At 43.5% G+C, this 14,688-nt stretch overlaps 2 protein-coding genes across 2 annotated transcripts in view; one reads left to right on the top strand and one right to left on the bottom strand.

The window, feature by feature from the left end:
* Positions 1-14,688, bottom strand: part of snx17 (sorting nexin 17) — a 649,426-nt gene that overhangs the window by 451,790 nt on the left and 182,948 nt on the right. The gene's annotated exons all lie outside the window — the stretch shown is intronic.
* LOC121548470 (neuroblastoma-amplified sequence-like) overlaps positions 1-14,688 on the top strand; it is a 100,448-nt gene that overhangs the window by 27,123 nt on the left and 58,637 nt on the right. The window contains exon 7 of the mRNA XM_045210113.1: positions 13,903-14,036. Coding sequence (XP_045066048.1) covers positions 13,903-14,036 — 134 coding nt within the window. The remainder of the gene's footprint in view (positions 1-13,902; positions 14,037-14,688) is intronic.

Genomic DNA, 14,688 nt, shown 5'->3' with positions numbered 1-14,688 from the left:
TGTGTGTGTGTGTGTGTGTGTGTGTGTGTGTGTGTGTGTGTGTGTGTGTGTGTGTGTGTGTGTGTGTGTGTGTGTGTGTGTGTGTGTGTGTGTGTGTGTGTGTGTGTGCGTGTGCGCGTGCGGTTGTGCGCGTGCGGTTGTGCGCGTGCGGTTGTGCGCGTGCGGTTGTGCGCGTGCGGTTGTGCGCGCGCGGTTGTGCGCGCGCGGTTGTGTATACCAGAGTTTCCCAACTCCAGTCCTCCAGTACCCCCCAACAGTACACATTTCTGTTGTAGCCCTGGACAACCTCATAGGATTCAACTCATTGAGGGCCTGAAGATCAGTTGACCAGTTGAATCAGGTGTACTGTTGGGCAGGTTAACTCAACGACTGGAGTTGGGATGCACTGGTGTACACGGTTTGTGAGAGAGTATAATATTAAACATGTGGTTAATTTAAAGAAGAGGGTTAGAGAGGCGGAGAACTAATCACCCTGATTACATGATAGACTAAAGCTGGATGTACCCTTCACGGCTTACCTGTCCCAGACAGGTTTTTGAGATCGGAGACAAAATCCCCATGTCGTTGCCTACTCGGGTCACGCAGCTGTCATCGGGTCAAAGATGCAATCTGAGGGCTACCGATCCTGTCTTTCAGCTGTCCCAAACGTCCCGATATTTTCCACCCTGTTTTGTTTTTATTGGCACAATCTGCAGTGCTCTTGTAGTGTGAGATGGAAAGGTGGTCAGCGTTTGTAGTGTTTTCCATTCCACTTCATATTAACTAGGCTGCTGTTCATTTTAAAAGTTTCAATTCGCTATTCCATTGAGCCATCTCCTGCTAGAATGAACGATATGCATCTCCTAGTGATCTATTGATAGGACAGGTGCCTGTCAGTCACAAAGCCAGCGACGACAAGGAGACACAGTCTGCTGTGTCTCCAGCCTCCCGGTAAAATGTGTGTGCGCTGTATTCAGTTGCAGTCTTATTTCTTTACACAGCCTAGGGAGAGAGCATGATGCTTGTGAATTTGTAAGTGGTAAAGATGAGTGGAAAACCCTCTTACCCTAATTATTGTTTTCTGACACATTCATTAATTTTATTTTGTGTGTTTCACATAGCGGAGTGGTGGCTCATGGTAGACTATTTCACATAGCGGAGTGGTGGCTCATGGTAGACTATTTCACATAGCGGAGTGGTGGCTCATGGTAGACTATTTCACATAGCGGAGTGGTGGCTCATGGTAGACTATTTCACATAGCGGAGTGGTGGCTCATGGTAGACTATTTCACATAGCGGAGTGGTGGCTCATGGTAGACTATTTCACATAGCGGAGTGGTGGCTCATGGTAGACTATTTCACATAGCGGAGTGGTGGCTCATGGTAGACTATTTCACATAGCGGAGTGGTGGCTCATGGTAGACTATTTCACATAGCGGAGTGGTGGCTCATGGTAGACTATTTCACATAGCGGAGTGGTGGCTCATGGTAGACTATTTCACATAGCGGAGTGGTGGCTCATGGTAGACTATTTCACATAGCGGAGTGGTGGCTCATGGTAGACTATTTCACATAGCGGAGTGGTGGCTCATGGTAGACTATTTCACATAGCGGAGTGGCGGCTCATGGTAGACTATTTCACATAGCGGAGTGGCGGCTCATGGTAGACTATTTCACATAGCGGAGTGGCGGCTCATGGTAGACTATTTCACATAGCGGAGTGGCGGCTCATGGTAGACTATTTCACATAGCGGAGTGGCGGCTCATGGTAGACTATTTCACATAGCGGAGTGGCGGCTCATGGTAGACTATTTCACATAGCGGAGTGGCGGCTCATGGTAGACTATTTCACATAGCGGAGTGGCGGCTCATGGTAGACTATTTCACATAGCGGAGTGGTGGCTCATGGTAGACTATTTCACATAGCGGAGTGGTGGCTCATGGTAGACTATTTCACATAGCGGAGTGGTGGCTCATGGTAGACTATTTCACATAGCGGAGTGGTGGCTCATGGTAGACTATTTCACATAGCGGAGTGGTGGCTCATGGTAGACTATTTCACATAGCGGAGTGGTGGCTCATGGTAGACTATTTCACATAGCGGAGTGGTGGCTCATGGTAGACTATTTCACATAGCGGAGTGGTGGCTCATGGTAGACTATTTCACATAGCGGAGTGGCGGCTCATGGTAGACTATTTCACATAGCGGAGTGGTGGCTCATGGTAGACTATTTCACATAGCGGAGTGGTGGCTCATGGTAGACTATTTCACATAGCGGAGTGGTGGCTCATGGTAGACTATTTCACATAGCGGAGTGGTGGCTCATGGTAGACTATTTTACTGTGCTTTGATTGACAACTGAACAGCAACTGTTGACTAGTTGAGAAAAGGTGTCGAACTGACTGAATAAAGTCGATCTCCTAAACCTCTTTGCTGTTCATAAATCAGGCAACGGGGGTTACAAGTACCAGTCAAAGGTTTCCAGGGTTTTTCTTTATTTATTTAAATTATTTTCTACATTGTAGAATAATAGTGAAGACATCAAAACTATGAAATAACATATATAATCATGTAGTAACCAAAAAAGTGTTAAACAAATCAAAATATATTTTATATATTTGAGATTCTTCAAAGTAGCCTCCCTTTGCCTTGATGACAGCTTTGCACACTCTTGGCATTCTCTCAACCAGCTTCATGAGGTAGTCACCTGGAATGCATTTCAATTAACAGGTGTGCCATCTTAAAAGTAAATCTGGGGATTTTCTTTCCTTAATGCGTTTGAGTCAATCAGTTTTGTTGTGACCACGTAGGGTTGGTATACAGAAAATGGCCCTATTTGGTAAAAGACCAAGTCCATATTATGGCAAGAACAGCTCAAATAAGCAAAGAGAAATGACAGTCCATCATTACTTTAAGACATGAAGGTCAGTCAATGCGGAACATTTCAAGAACTTTGAAAGTTTCTTCAAGTGCAGTCGCAATGAAGCGCTATGATGAAACTGGCTCTCATGAGGACCGCCACAGGAATGGAAGACCCAGAGTTACCTCTGCTGCAGAGGATAAGTTCATTATAATTATTAACCTCTGAAATCGGCAATTAACTGCACCTCAGGTGGCAGGCCAAATAAATGCTTCACAGAGTTCAAGTAACTGACACATCTCAACATCAACTGTTCAGAGGAGACTGCGTGAATCAGGCCTTCGTGGTCGATTTGCTGCAAAGAAACCACTACTAAAGGACACCAATAAGAAGAAGAGAGTTGCTTGGGCCAAGAAACATGAGCAATGGACATTAGACCGGTGGAAATCTGTCCTTTGGTCTGATGAGTTCAAATGTGACATTTTTGGTGCTAACCGCTGTGTCTTTGTGAGACGCGGAGTAGGTGAACGGATGATCTCCGCATGTGTGGTTCCCAACGTGAAGCATGGAGGAGGAGGTGTGGGGTTGCTTTGCTGGTGACACTGTCTGTGATTTAATTAGAATTCAAGGCACACTTAACCAGCATGGCTACCACAGCATTCTGCACTGATACGCCATCCCATCCGGTTTGGCCTTAGTGGGACTATCATTTGTTTTTCAACAGGACAATGACCCAACACACCTCCAGGCTGTGTAAGGGCTATTTGACCAATAAGGAGAGTGATGGAGTGCTGCATCAGATGACCTGGCCTCCACAATCACCCGACCTCAACCCAATTGAGATGGTTTGGGATGAGTTGGAACGCAGAGTGAAGGAAAAGCAGCCAACAAGTGCTCAGCATATGTGGGAATGCCTTCAAGACTGTTGGAAAAGCATTCCAGGTGACTACCTCATGAAGCTGGTTGAGAGAATGCCAAGAGTGTGCAAAGCTGTCATCAAGGCAAAGGGTGGCTACTTTGAAGAATCTCAAATATAATATATATTTTGATCTGTTTAACACTTTGTTGGTTACTACATGATTCCATATGTGTTATTTCATAGTTTTGATGTCTTCACTATTATTCTACAATGTAGAAAATAGTAGAAATAAAGAAAAACCCTTGAATGAGTAGGTGTGTCATAACTTTTGACTGGTAGTGTAGATTTCCATGGTATCACATCAGGACAATTAAACCAAAGGGTTTCCGAGGTTTCCTTTCCAAGGATGTTGGGGCAGACCGTGACACTAAAGTGAGTGACTCTGGTCTCGTCAGTCAGTTTAGCCTGACGAATCACATTGGTGAGACAGACGTTCATTAGTCTGCCTGACTTGCATGCTGGTAGGCCTAGACTTTTGTGTTGATTGTCTGCAGATAAATGATGAAAACATTCGATGAAGATGGTGAATCAACACTGGAACAACAGGTAGTGGAGAGCCTCATTCTGGTCCAGATATGATCATTAGGGCACTCACGGAATCCACACATTTAAAACGGAATTCAACAAAATTCAGAAATGGTTTTGACGTTTAGTAGGAAATCATCTAAATGTATTGAACATGTATTCATTTGCCCAAAGTTGATCATAAGACATGAACAGAATGCATCAGCGATTTCATATTTCCTGCAACTTTTTGAAGAGACGATGAGAATGCTGGTCTGCGGCGCGCTCATCTACCGTTAGGTGTGTAGCCGTTAGCAATGATGCTTATCTTCTGGTAGAGGGAAAGTATTTTCACTGCTAAACAACCTGCATCTTGCAAGGATTTTGGTGAGCGCTTCAATTAAAGGCTAAGTACACCCAAAAAATCTAAATATCTTCGATTTTCCCAGCCATCAAAAGTGGTCTCCTTATGTGGTGTAAGGATTGTTGTGAATTTAGAACATCCAATTTCAGTTTTTCTATAAAAGTGTGATTTTTTGAGTGAAAACGGGGAAAACACTGAAACCTGTGGCCTTTTTGCTTAATTGTTCTGTTTTTAATTGTGGCAATTAATATCTTGCAATAAAACTGTAAGTAAGACTTTAATCTCAAGAGAAGACTGGTTAAATGTAAAATAGTCCTGATCATATACTGTAGGCCTAGACAATAACCAAAACGACTAACAATACACTGAATTCAGACATTTTCAGTCATTTTAAATTGTAAAGTCATGTTTCTGTACACAATACCACCAATAGTTTTTCCAATCTGGGAGGTGAACTTGATAATGTATTAAATAATTAAGCTATGTATTTCGGATGGAGCCAAGGCATTAGAATGGATCAGAAGCTACTGATATAAAGCTTTTCTATTTGGCTGGCCACTCTACGCACTTGTGGAAAACGCTGAGAGCTCTCCAGAGAAGAAGCCAGTGAGATGATAACGTTTTATTTTAATAACTAATGATGTGGTATCACATCACCTAGAATGGGTACTCTCTCTCTCTCTCGATGACTACTACTAGTATGCGTTTTGTACTTGCCTTTTTTTTTGTTTTGACAAAGACAAAGTTAAATCGTTTACAGCACAAGCAATGTTATTCAAAATGTATTGCTAGTGATGCAGACCAAGGGGATTTGATCTAGACGTTTCCACAGATCAGACACAAGTGTGATACCTCAGTTTTCAAGGTGTTTATTTAAAACAGTAAAGAAAAAGAAGAAACCAGTCTCCTCCAGGAGAACTCTTCCTGGTTACCACCTTCTGGGCTCCGTGGAACGCTGTCTCCTCTGGGGTAGAACACCGAGCCCCTCGGTTCTAGCAGACCGTGAGGACGTCTGTCCGGTAGTCACCTCTCACTACCCCCAACCCTCCCATGTGCTGCCCTCCTAGCAGCTTTATGGGCCCCGTACGGCTGGTGAGCAATCAGCCCCTTCATTACTCACCAGCCTCAACCAGCCCCAATTAGTCCTGGCCGGAGGAGCGGTCGAGACCTGGCACGTCCAGCAGAGGGAGCCACCGCCGCGTGATGTATACTCCGTCTGTCACCAGGCCTCGACGAGTCTACCCTGGTGGCTTGCCCGCAGTACGCCGCACTAGATAATTCAACTCTTTATGGCAAGCGTGAATGTCTGACTGAAAACGTTTGAGGCTGCTTTCAGCCACAGCGCGTTCTAGCTATTTAATCACTTTTCTTTTTTAACGAGACAGCGTTGTATGGAGAATCCTCACGACCAAATATTGTAGTGTCCCCCCCCTACAGTGGCAAGAAAACAAATAGGAGGGAGGACGGTTGTTTTAATGTGTGGCTCAGCGACGTTCTGATTTTGAAAGTAATGTAGTGTACTCTTGCCACACGGAAACAGTGATGCTGCTTTTAATGAACTCTAATACATCATTTCCTGTCTCTAACCACACACCTCCAATGTGCTGTCATTACTCAAAAATGTTTGTGCAAGCCCGGTGTACAACCATATCAGAGTGCACTTACTTGAAGTGATTTTGTAGTCATTACTCAAACCAATAGTCACTGTGACTCTGTAGGAGGGGGTGGGGGGGGGGTACAGATTTCAGTTGTATCAGCTTGTAAAGTACATTGAACTTTTAAGCTCATTGTTAATTAAATGCACAACTTATTAGTTGCTTGACCTCTAAACAGATGTTAAGAAGTTATTCATATTAAGTTGATTGAACTTAGAATACGGACGTGTTGTAACTCAATATTTTTTTTGTTACATAAACGTATTGTAATCAATATTTCAAGCTGTTGCTATTTAAAAATAATATTTATTTTTTGGTGCAATAAGCGTATTTCTTAGTTTTTCCCCAACTTCAAAGAAAGTATTTCATCCATTTTCTAACACAACTTAATGAAGAAAGAAAGCACTATGTCACATTGAAAAGTTTCATTTCCAATTAACAATAGCCAAACAGAATTCAGTAGGGAACATTTAATGCTCCTATCGGTCTCTTGCACTTGGCGCCTTTTCAGTAGCTTCAGAACTTTAGCAAGTTGCCCAACCAACAGAACACTTTAACTACAACGACGGTTACTGTAAAGTTTTTAACTTTTTACATGTGGTTGTTTATCTACCTTAGTTGAATGCACTGATTGAAGTCGCCCTGGATAAAAGTGTATTATGCTGAATGACCAAAATGAAAATGTAAAAATTAAGTTGCAAAGCATGCTGAGTATAACTCTATAATCAGTCTGCCATTTTCTGGTTGCTTAAATTCTAATTGTTTGCCTAATTTCAGTATATGTGACAGATCAAGCAAGTGTAGAGAATCATTGTACCATCTAAACCGCTGTGAAATATATTTTCCATAACCAAAAATATTGTACGTCCAGCGGTTTGAAGCTGGTGGACAAAACCGAAAGTAAAAGATGCAAAAACCAAACTTAAGAACGGGAAGCATAGAAATAGCGCACATAGAACAGATCTACCGCTTCTTAGACTGGCTTTTTAATGAGAATGACAGATCTATAACTCACATTTCTATGTGAATTTGGTCGGGTCGCTCCAAAAAAGTTACATATTGCAGCTAGTTGGCTTGACTAGGGCTGTGTGGCGGTCATGACATTTTGTCATCCGGTAAATGTCATGCAAATGACTGCCCGTCTCACGCTAATTTACCGTTAATTAACATAAACACGTTTTAGCATCTCCAGGCCGCCACTCATACAAGCCGCTGCTGATGCGGATGTTTTTTGGAACATTTTAGAAAAGTCTAATAAATCCATTTTAATATAGCCTACAGCATCACAATAAATCCATTATTTATTTTAGGCAGGTCTAAAGAAACATTTATGATACGAAGAAAAATGTATTTCAGAAGAACAGAATATGAGTCGGCCTCTGCGCCGGTTTATGGAGCAGACAAGATATGCTTAAGTCCTTAAGCCATTATTTTATATTAAATGATTTTATAGCGAGAAGACTATAATTGAACTTGGCTGAATAAAATAGAAAGGATATTTTTCTTTGCACATGAAGTGGCTTTGTTGAGCGTCAACGTGATCATTTGAAACGGGTCCTATACGCCCTGATTTTTAGAGTTATTTGGCAACTTTGCTTGCGAATGATACAAACCTTACAATGTTTTAGAAAATCAACACTTTATATGATGCCACTATAGGCTGTTCATATGATGAAGTGGCAAAACGGCGTGCGCTCTGTTCCTTGCCTCAGACAGCACACGCTCTCTTCTCTCATCAAGCGATCATATTTACACCCCATCAGACTATTCTCAATTTAACCTTTTGACTTTACTAATATGTAAAATGAGTTTAGATTTAGAATGGGACATTATCAACTGGACAGGAACTGGAGCAGGGGAAAAAGACCCTTCATCCGTATGACCTGGAATAGTGAATGGAGGCCGGTAGTCTCCTCCGGTTTGATTAATATTAGCAGCTGATAAATACATATAGTAGCAGTAGAAGCACCTCTTTTTTAGTGGCAACCATCAAAACACTGCTTTCACACAGGATTGATATAGAAATGTCTGGCCTTAAAATAACACTTATTTCACCCCCCACGCATCAACCACTGTTTGAGGAGTATGCAGCCTCTCGCTGGGCGACAGGTGATATTCAGCCCGAACTTTGTATGCCACGGGCTCTCCAACCCTGTTCCTGCAGATACCCAGTGCTTAATTTGGGTAACCAAGTGAAGTCTGTCCGGGAACAATCGATAGTAACATGTTTTCACAATGAAACATATTTTATTAAGCTGTTGACAGACCCTCTCTCTCTGCACGCCCGAGAAAGGAGCAAGGGGAGGAGATGGAAACGCACGGTGGTGAGATATTCTGTAGCTAAAGGTAATGTTTCAGCCTATTAATTAATTATGAAAATATAAAACATGCCCTATTACTAGGCTATTCAAGATAAATACAAATTCACTAATTGTAAGATAACTGTATGCCGGCCTGCACAATCAACGAACCAACACCATCGCCTAAATTCTCTCCCAGACTCATGGATAGAAAGTTTGGAGCGTAGCATTAGGTAACCGGTCCATCCAGTATGCATAATAATACAGTCCACACTCAAAGGTGATTTTACTAGAATGTGTTTACATTTGGAGTATAGACTAGACCAATTATGTACCAAAGACATCTTAAATCAGTTGTTTTCTGCCATGAGTAATATGTGGTAGGCTATATACAGTGGGGAGAACAAGTATTTGATACACTGCCGATTTTGCAGGTTTTCCTACTTACAAAGCATGTAGAGGTCTGTAATTTTTATCATAGGTACACTTCAACTGTGAGAGACGGAATCTAAAACAAAAAATCCAGAAAATCACATTGAATGATTTTTAAGTAATTAATTTGCATTTTATTGCGTGACATAAGTATTTTATACATCAGAAAAGCAGAACTTTAATATTTGGTACAGAAACCTTTGTTTGGAATTACAGAGATCATACGTTTCCTGTAGGTCTTGACCAGTTTTGCACACACTGCAGCAGGGATTTTGGCCCACTCCTCCATACAGACCTTCTCCAGATCCTTCAGGTTTCGGTGCTGTCGCTGGGCAATACGGACTTTCAGCTCCCTCCAAAGATTTTCTATTGGGTTCAGGTCTGGAGACTGGCTAGGCCACTCCAGGACCTTGAGATGCTTCTTACGGAGCCACTCCTTAGTTGCCCTGGCTGTGTGTTTCGGGTCGTTGTCATGCTGGAAGACCCAGCCACAACCAATCTTCAATGCTCTTACTGAGGGAAGGAGGTTGTTGGCCAAGATCTCCCGATACATGGCTCCATCCATCCTCCCCTCAATACGGGGCAGTCGTCCTGTCCCCTTTGCAAAAAAAGCATCCCCAAAGAATGATGTTTCCACCTCCATGCTTCACGGTTGGGATGGTGTTCTTGGGGTTGTACTCATCCTTCTTCTTCCTCCAAACACGGCGAGTGGAGTTTAGACCAAAAAGCTCATCAGACCACATGACCTTCTCCCATTCCTCCTCTGGATCATCCAGATGGTCATTGGCAAACTTCAGACGGGCCTGGACATGCGCTGGCTTGAGCAGGGGGACCTTGCGTGCGCTGCAGGATTTTAATCCATGACGGCGTAGTGTGTTACTAATGGTTTTCTTTGAGACTGTGGTCCCAGCTCTCTTCAGGTCATTGACCAGGTCCTGCCGTGTAGTTCTGGACTGATCCCTGACCTTCCTCATGATCATTGATGCCCCACGAGGTGAGATCTTGCATGGAGCCCCAGACCGAGGGTGATTGACCGTCATCTTGAACTTCTTCCATTTTCTAATAATTGCGCCAACAGTTGTTGCCTTCTCACCAAGCTGCTTGCCTATTGTCCTGTAGCCCATCCCAGCCTTGTGCAGGTCTACAATTTTATCCCTGATGTCCTTACACAGCTCTCTGGTCTTGGCCATTGTGGAGAGGTTGGAGTCTGTTTGATTGAGTGTGTGGACAGGTGTCTTTTTATACAGGTAACGAGTTCAAACAGGTGCAGTTAATACAGGTAATGAGTGGAGAACAGGAGGGCTTCTTAAAGAAAAACTAACAGGTCTGTGAGAGCCGGAATTCTTACTGGTTGGTAGGTGATCAAATACTTATGTCATGCAATAAAATGCAAATGAATTACTTAAAAATCATACAATGTGATTTTCTGGATTTTTGTTTTAGATTCCGTCTCTCACAGTTGAAGTGTACCTATGATAAAAAATTACAGACCTCTACATGCTTTGTAAGTAGGAAAACCTGCAAAATCGGCAGTGTATCAAATACTTGTTCTCCCCGCTGTATATTGTATAATGGCACAGTCTTTATTTTATTTATTTTAATTTTGGGGTCATATATTATGTGTGTGCTTAAGCTCTAATATGCGTATGGTGTTGTGAATTAATAATCACATTAAAAAAACGTTGTCCATTTTGTTGTTTTGTCTTTGAAACAACATTATGTTCTCCGCTCCGTTTCAACGTCGTTGTTCAATGTCTTTCTTCACTTTGATTGATCACAGCGAGGTGAGTTTTTTTTAAAGCATGGTAATGTGTTGATGTGATTTTTCGATTGCATTCGCATTGATGTCAGAGGGACAATAGAGCGCTGAGTACCAGGCCGTTAGCGACCTTGATGGTCGTTAGTGAGTTGGGTACTAGCATGGCACTTGCAACGCCAGGGTTGTGGGTTCGATTCCCACGGGGGGCCAGTATGAAAAAAACAAAACAAAAACATGTATGCATTCACTAACTGTAAGTCGCTCTGGATAAGAGCGTCTGCTAACTGACTAAAATGTAAATGTAAAATGAGATTACCTTGACTCAACGGTCACGTAGAATTTTACTGCGGTCGTGACTCATGACTGCCGGTGTGGCGGTAAAACGATCACTGCAACAGTGCTAGTGTTGACAGCTTTTGAACTACTTAGAAAGTTAATGAACAATAAATTAATTTGTCAACAGTTTAAAGTTGTTTTAGTTTGAGTCCGTACCACATAAACGTTTTAAAGACTTTTCACTTTGAGTTCAACATTACTAGAAGTATTTGATAAAAAAATGCCTTGGGGTTTACAGTGCACAAACAAACACACACACAAACACACACACACACACACACACACACACACACACACACACACTGAAAACAACAGATAAAAAAAGACATGGTCGATAACTTTACTATATATACAAAAGTATGTGGACACTCCTTTTTAAATTAGTGAATTCAGTTATTTCATTCACACCCGTTGCTGACAGGTGTATAAAATCGAGCACACCACCATGCAATCTCCGTAGACAAACATTGTCAGTAGAATGGCCTCAGTGACTTTCAGCGTGGCACTGTCATAGGATGCCACCTTTCCAACAAGTTAGTTCGTAAAATTTCTGCCCTGCTAGAATTGTCCCAGTACTGCCGAGTGCTGAAACGCATAGTGCGTAAAAATCGTCTGTCCTCAGTTGCAACACTCACCAATGAGGCAGTTCCAAACTGCACCTGGAAGCAACGTCAGCACAAGAACTGTTAGTCGGGAGCTTCATGAAATGGGTTTCCATGGCCGAGCAGCCTAAGATCACCATGCGCAATGCCAAGCGTCGGATGGAGTGGTGTAAAGCTCGCCGCCATTGGACTCTGGAGCAGTGGAAACGCGTTCTCTGGAGTGATGAATCATGCTTCACCATCTGGCGGTCCGAAGGGCAAATCTGGGTTTGGCGGATTGCAGGAGAAGTGTGGGTAGAGTCCAGTGAGTGTGGGTAGAGTCCAGTGAGTGTGGGTAGAGTCCAGTGAGTGTGGGTAGAGTCCAGTGAGTGTGGGTAGAGTCCAGTGAGTGTGGGTAGAGTCCAGTGAGTGTGGGTAGAGTCCAGTGAGTGTGGGTAGAGTCCAGTGAGTGTGGGTAGAGTCCAGTGAGTGTGGGTAGAGTCCACAAGAGAGTCAGTGTAAAAAAGGGTTTCAATCCAAATAGTCAGGGTGGCCATTTGATTAACTGTTCAGCAGTCCTATGGCTTAGGGGTAGAAGCTGTTCAGGAGCCTTTTGGTCTCAGACGTGGTGCTCTGGGACCGCTTGCTGTGCGGTAGCAGAGAGAACAGTCTGACCTGGGTGGCTGGAGTCTTTGACAGTTTCTAGGGCATTCCTCTGACACCGCCTGGTGTAGAGGTCCTGGAAGGCAGGAAGCTCGGCCGTACGCACAGCCCTCTTAAGCGCCTCTGCCCCAGAGTCCGTTTGGAATAGGCTATTTCTTTCTCATCAAGCTGACCAATAGAATGGGTCAACTTTTCTAGTATATTGACATAGGCTAAGTGATTTTACTGTTCGTTACTCGTCTCGTCGGCTGAGGAAAAGTAAATGTGGACAGCACCGTGGGTGGACGCCCTAATCAGGTTACGTACCCAATGGATATGGGTCTGGCGGATTTCTCAAATGTCCGGTAAATTAAAATGTTGCCAGTGACATGGCCAGTGCCCCATCGGAAACCCTGGTGTGAATAGGGAGCAGACACTATAGGGAGACTATATAGACTAGGGAGACTATATAGACTAGGGGGACTATATAGACTAGGGAGCGGACACTATAGGGAGACTATATAGACTAGGGAGACTATATAGACTAGGGAGACTATATAGACTAGGGAGCGGACACTATAGGGAGACTATATAGACTAGGGAGACTATATAGACTAGGGAGCGGACACTATAGGGAGACTATATAGACTAGGGAGACTATATAGACTAGGGAGTATATATAGACTAGGGAGCGGACACTATAGGGAGACTATATAGACTAGGGAGACTATATAGACTAGGGAGTATATATAGACTAGGGAGCGGACACTATAGGGAGACTATATAGACTAGGGAGACTATATAGACTAGGGAGACTATATAGACTAGGGAGACTATATAGACTAGGGAGACTAAATAGACTAGGGAGCGGACACTATAGGGAGACTATATAGACTAGGGAGACTATATACACTAGGGAGACTATATAGACTAGGGAGCGGACACTATAGGGAGACTATATAGACTAGGGAGACTACATAGACTAGGGAGACTATATAGACTAGGGAGCGGACACTATAGGGAGACTATATAGACTAGGGAGACTATATAGACTAGGGAGACTATATAGACTAGGGAGACTATATAGACTAGGGAGACTATATAGACTAGGGAGACTAAATAGACTAGGGAGCGGACACTATAGGGAGACTATATAGACTAGGGAGACTATATAGACTAGGGAGACTATATAGACTAGGGAGACTATATAGACTAGGGAGACTATATAGACTAGGGAGACTATATAGACTAGGGAGACTATATAGACTAGGGAGCGGACACTATAGGGAGACTATATAGACTAGGGAGACTATATAGACTAGGGAGACTATATAGACTAGGGAGACTATAGGGAGACTATATAGACTAGGGAGACTATAGGGAGACTATATAGACTAGGGAGACTATAGGGAGACTATATAGACTAGGGAGACTATATAGACTAGGGAGACTATATAGACTAGGGAGACTATATAGACTAGGGAGACTATATAGACTAGATATCCCCTTACGTATTGTGTGGGTGTGTGTTTAATAATGTGTGTGTAATAACCTGTGTGTTGTGTTGCAGTGCCCAAGGACCCCAGTCCCCAGTGGCGGCGGGTGGCGTGGTCACATGACTGTACCCTGCTGGCGTACGCCGACAGTACCGGTACCGTGCGCGTCTTCGACCTCATGGGCAGCGAACTGTTCGTCATTCCCCCGGTAACCACACAAACACACACGCATATAGATATATACACACACAGACACACACACACACACACACACACACAGAGAGAAATGGATGGTAGATGTTGTATGTCTGTTCTGATACAGTGAGACGTCAGACTCTGGGCTCCAGAGAGGGGGGTCAGTCAGGCTTTCCTGCCCAACTGGAGCAATGTTCTGCTGCAGCCCTTAGCCTCACGTTTTCTCTCACCATCACGTTCTCTCTCTCACATCACATTCTCTCTCACCCTCACGTTCTCTCTCTCACCCTCACGTTCTCTCTCTCACCATCACGTTCTCTCTCTCACCATCACGTTCTCTCTCTCACCATCACGTTCTCTCTCACCATCATGTTCTCTCACCATCTCTCACTCACTTATTCCACTTATCTCTCTCTCACCATTCTGTTTCTTTAAATCAATTAGTCTGTGTAATTTAAGATTCAAGTCCATCGGCTTTTCTTCACGCTATCTCCCTGTCCCTCCCTCTCTCTCCCTCCCTCTCCTCTCATGCACTCTCCCTCTCCTCTCATGCACTCTCTCTGTTCTCATCATCCTCTCTCTCTCTCTCCTCTCAGTCTGTCTCTTTCTCTCTCTCTCTCTGTCTCTGTCTCTGTCTCTGTCTCTGTCTCTCTCTCTCTCTCTCT

The sequence above is a fragment of the Coregonus clupeaformis genome, chromosome 33 (assembly GCF_020615455.1).
Source record: "Coregonus clupeaformis isolate EN_2021a chromosome 33, ASM2061545v1, whole genome shotgun sequence".
Lineage (NCBI taxonomy): Eukaryota > Metazoa > Chordata > Actinopteri > Salmoniformes > Salmonidae > Coregonus > Coregonus clupeaformis.
Note: the sequence above shows the minus strand (reverse complement) of the source record. Positions and strands in the feature narration are given on the sequence as shown.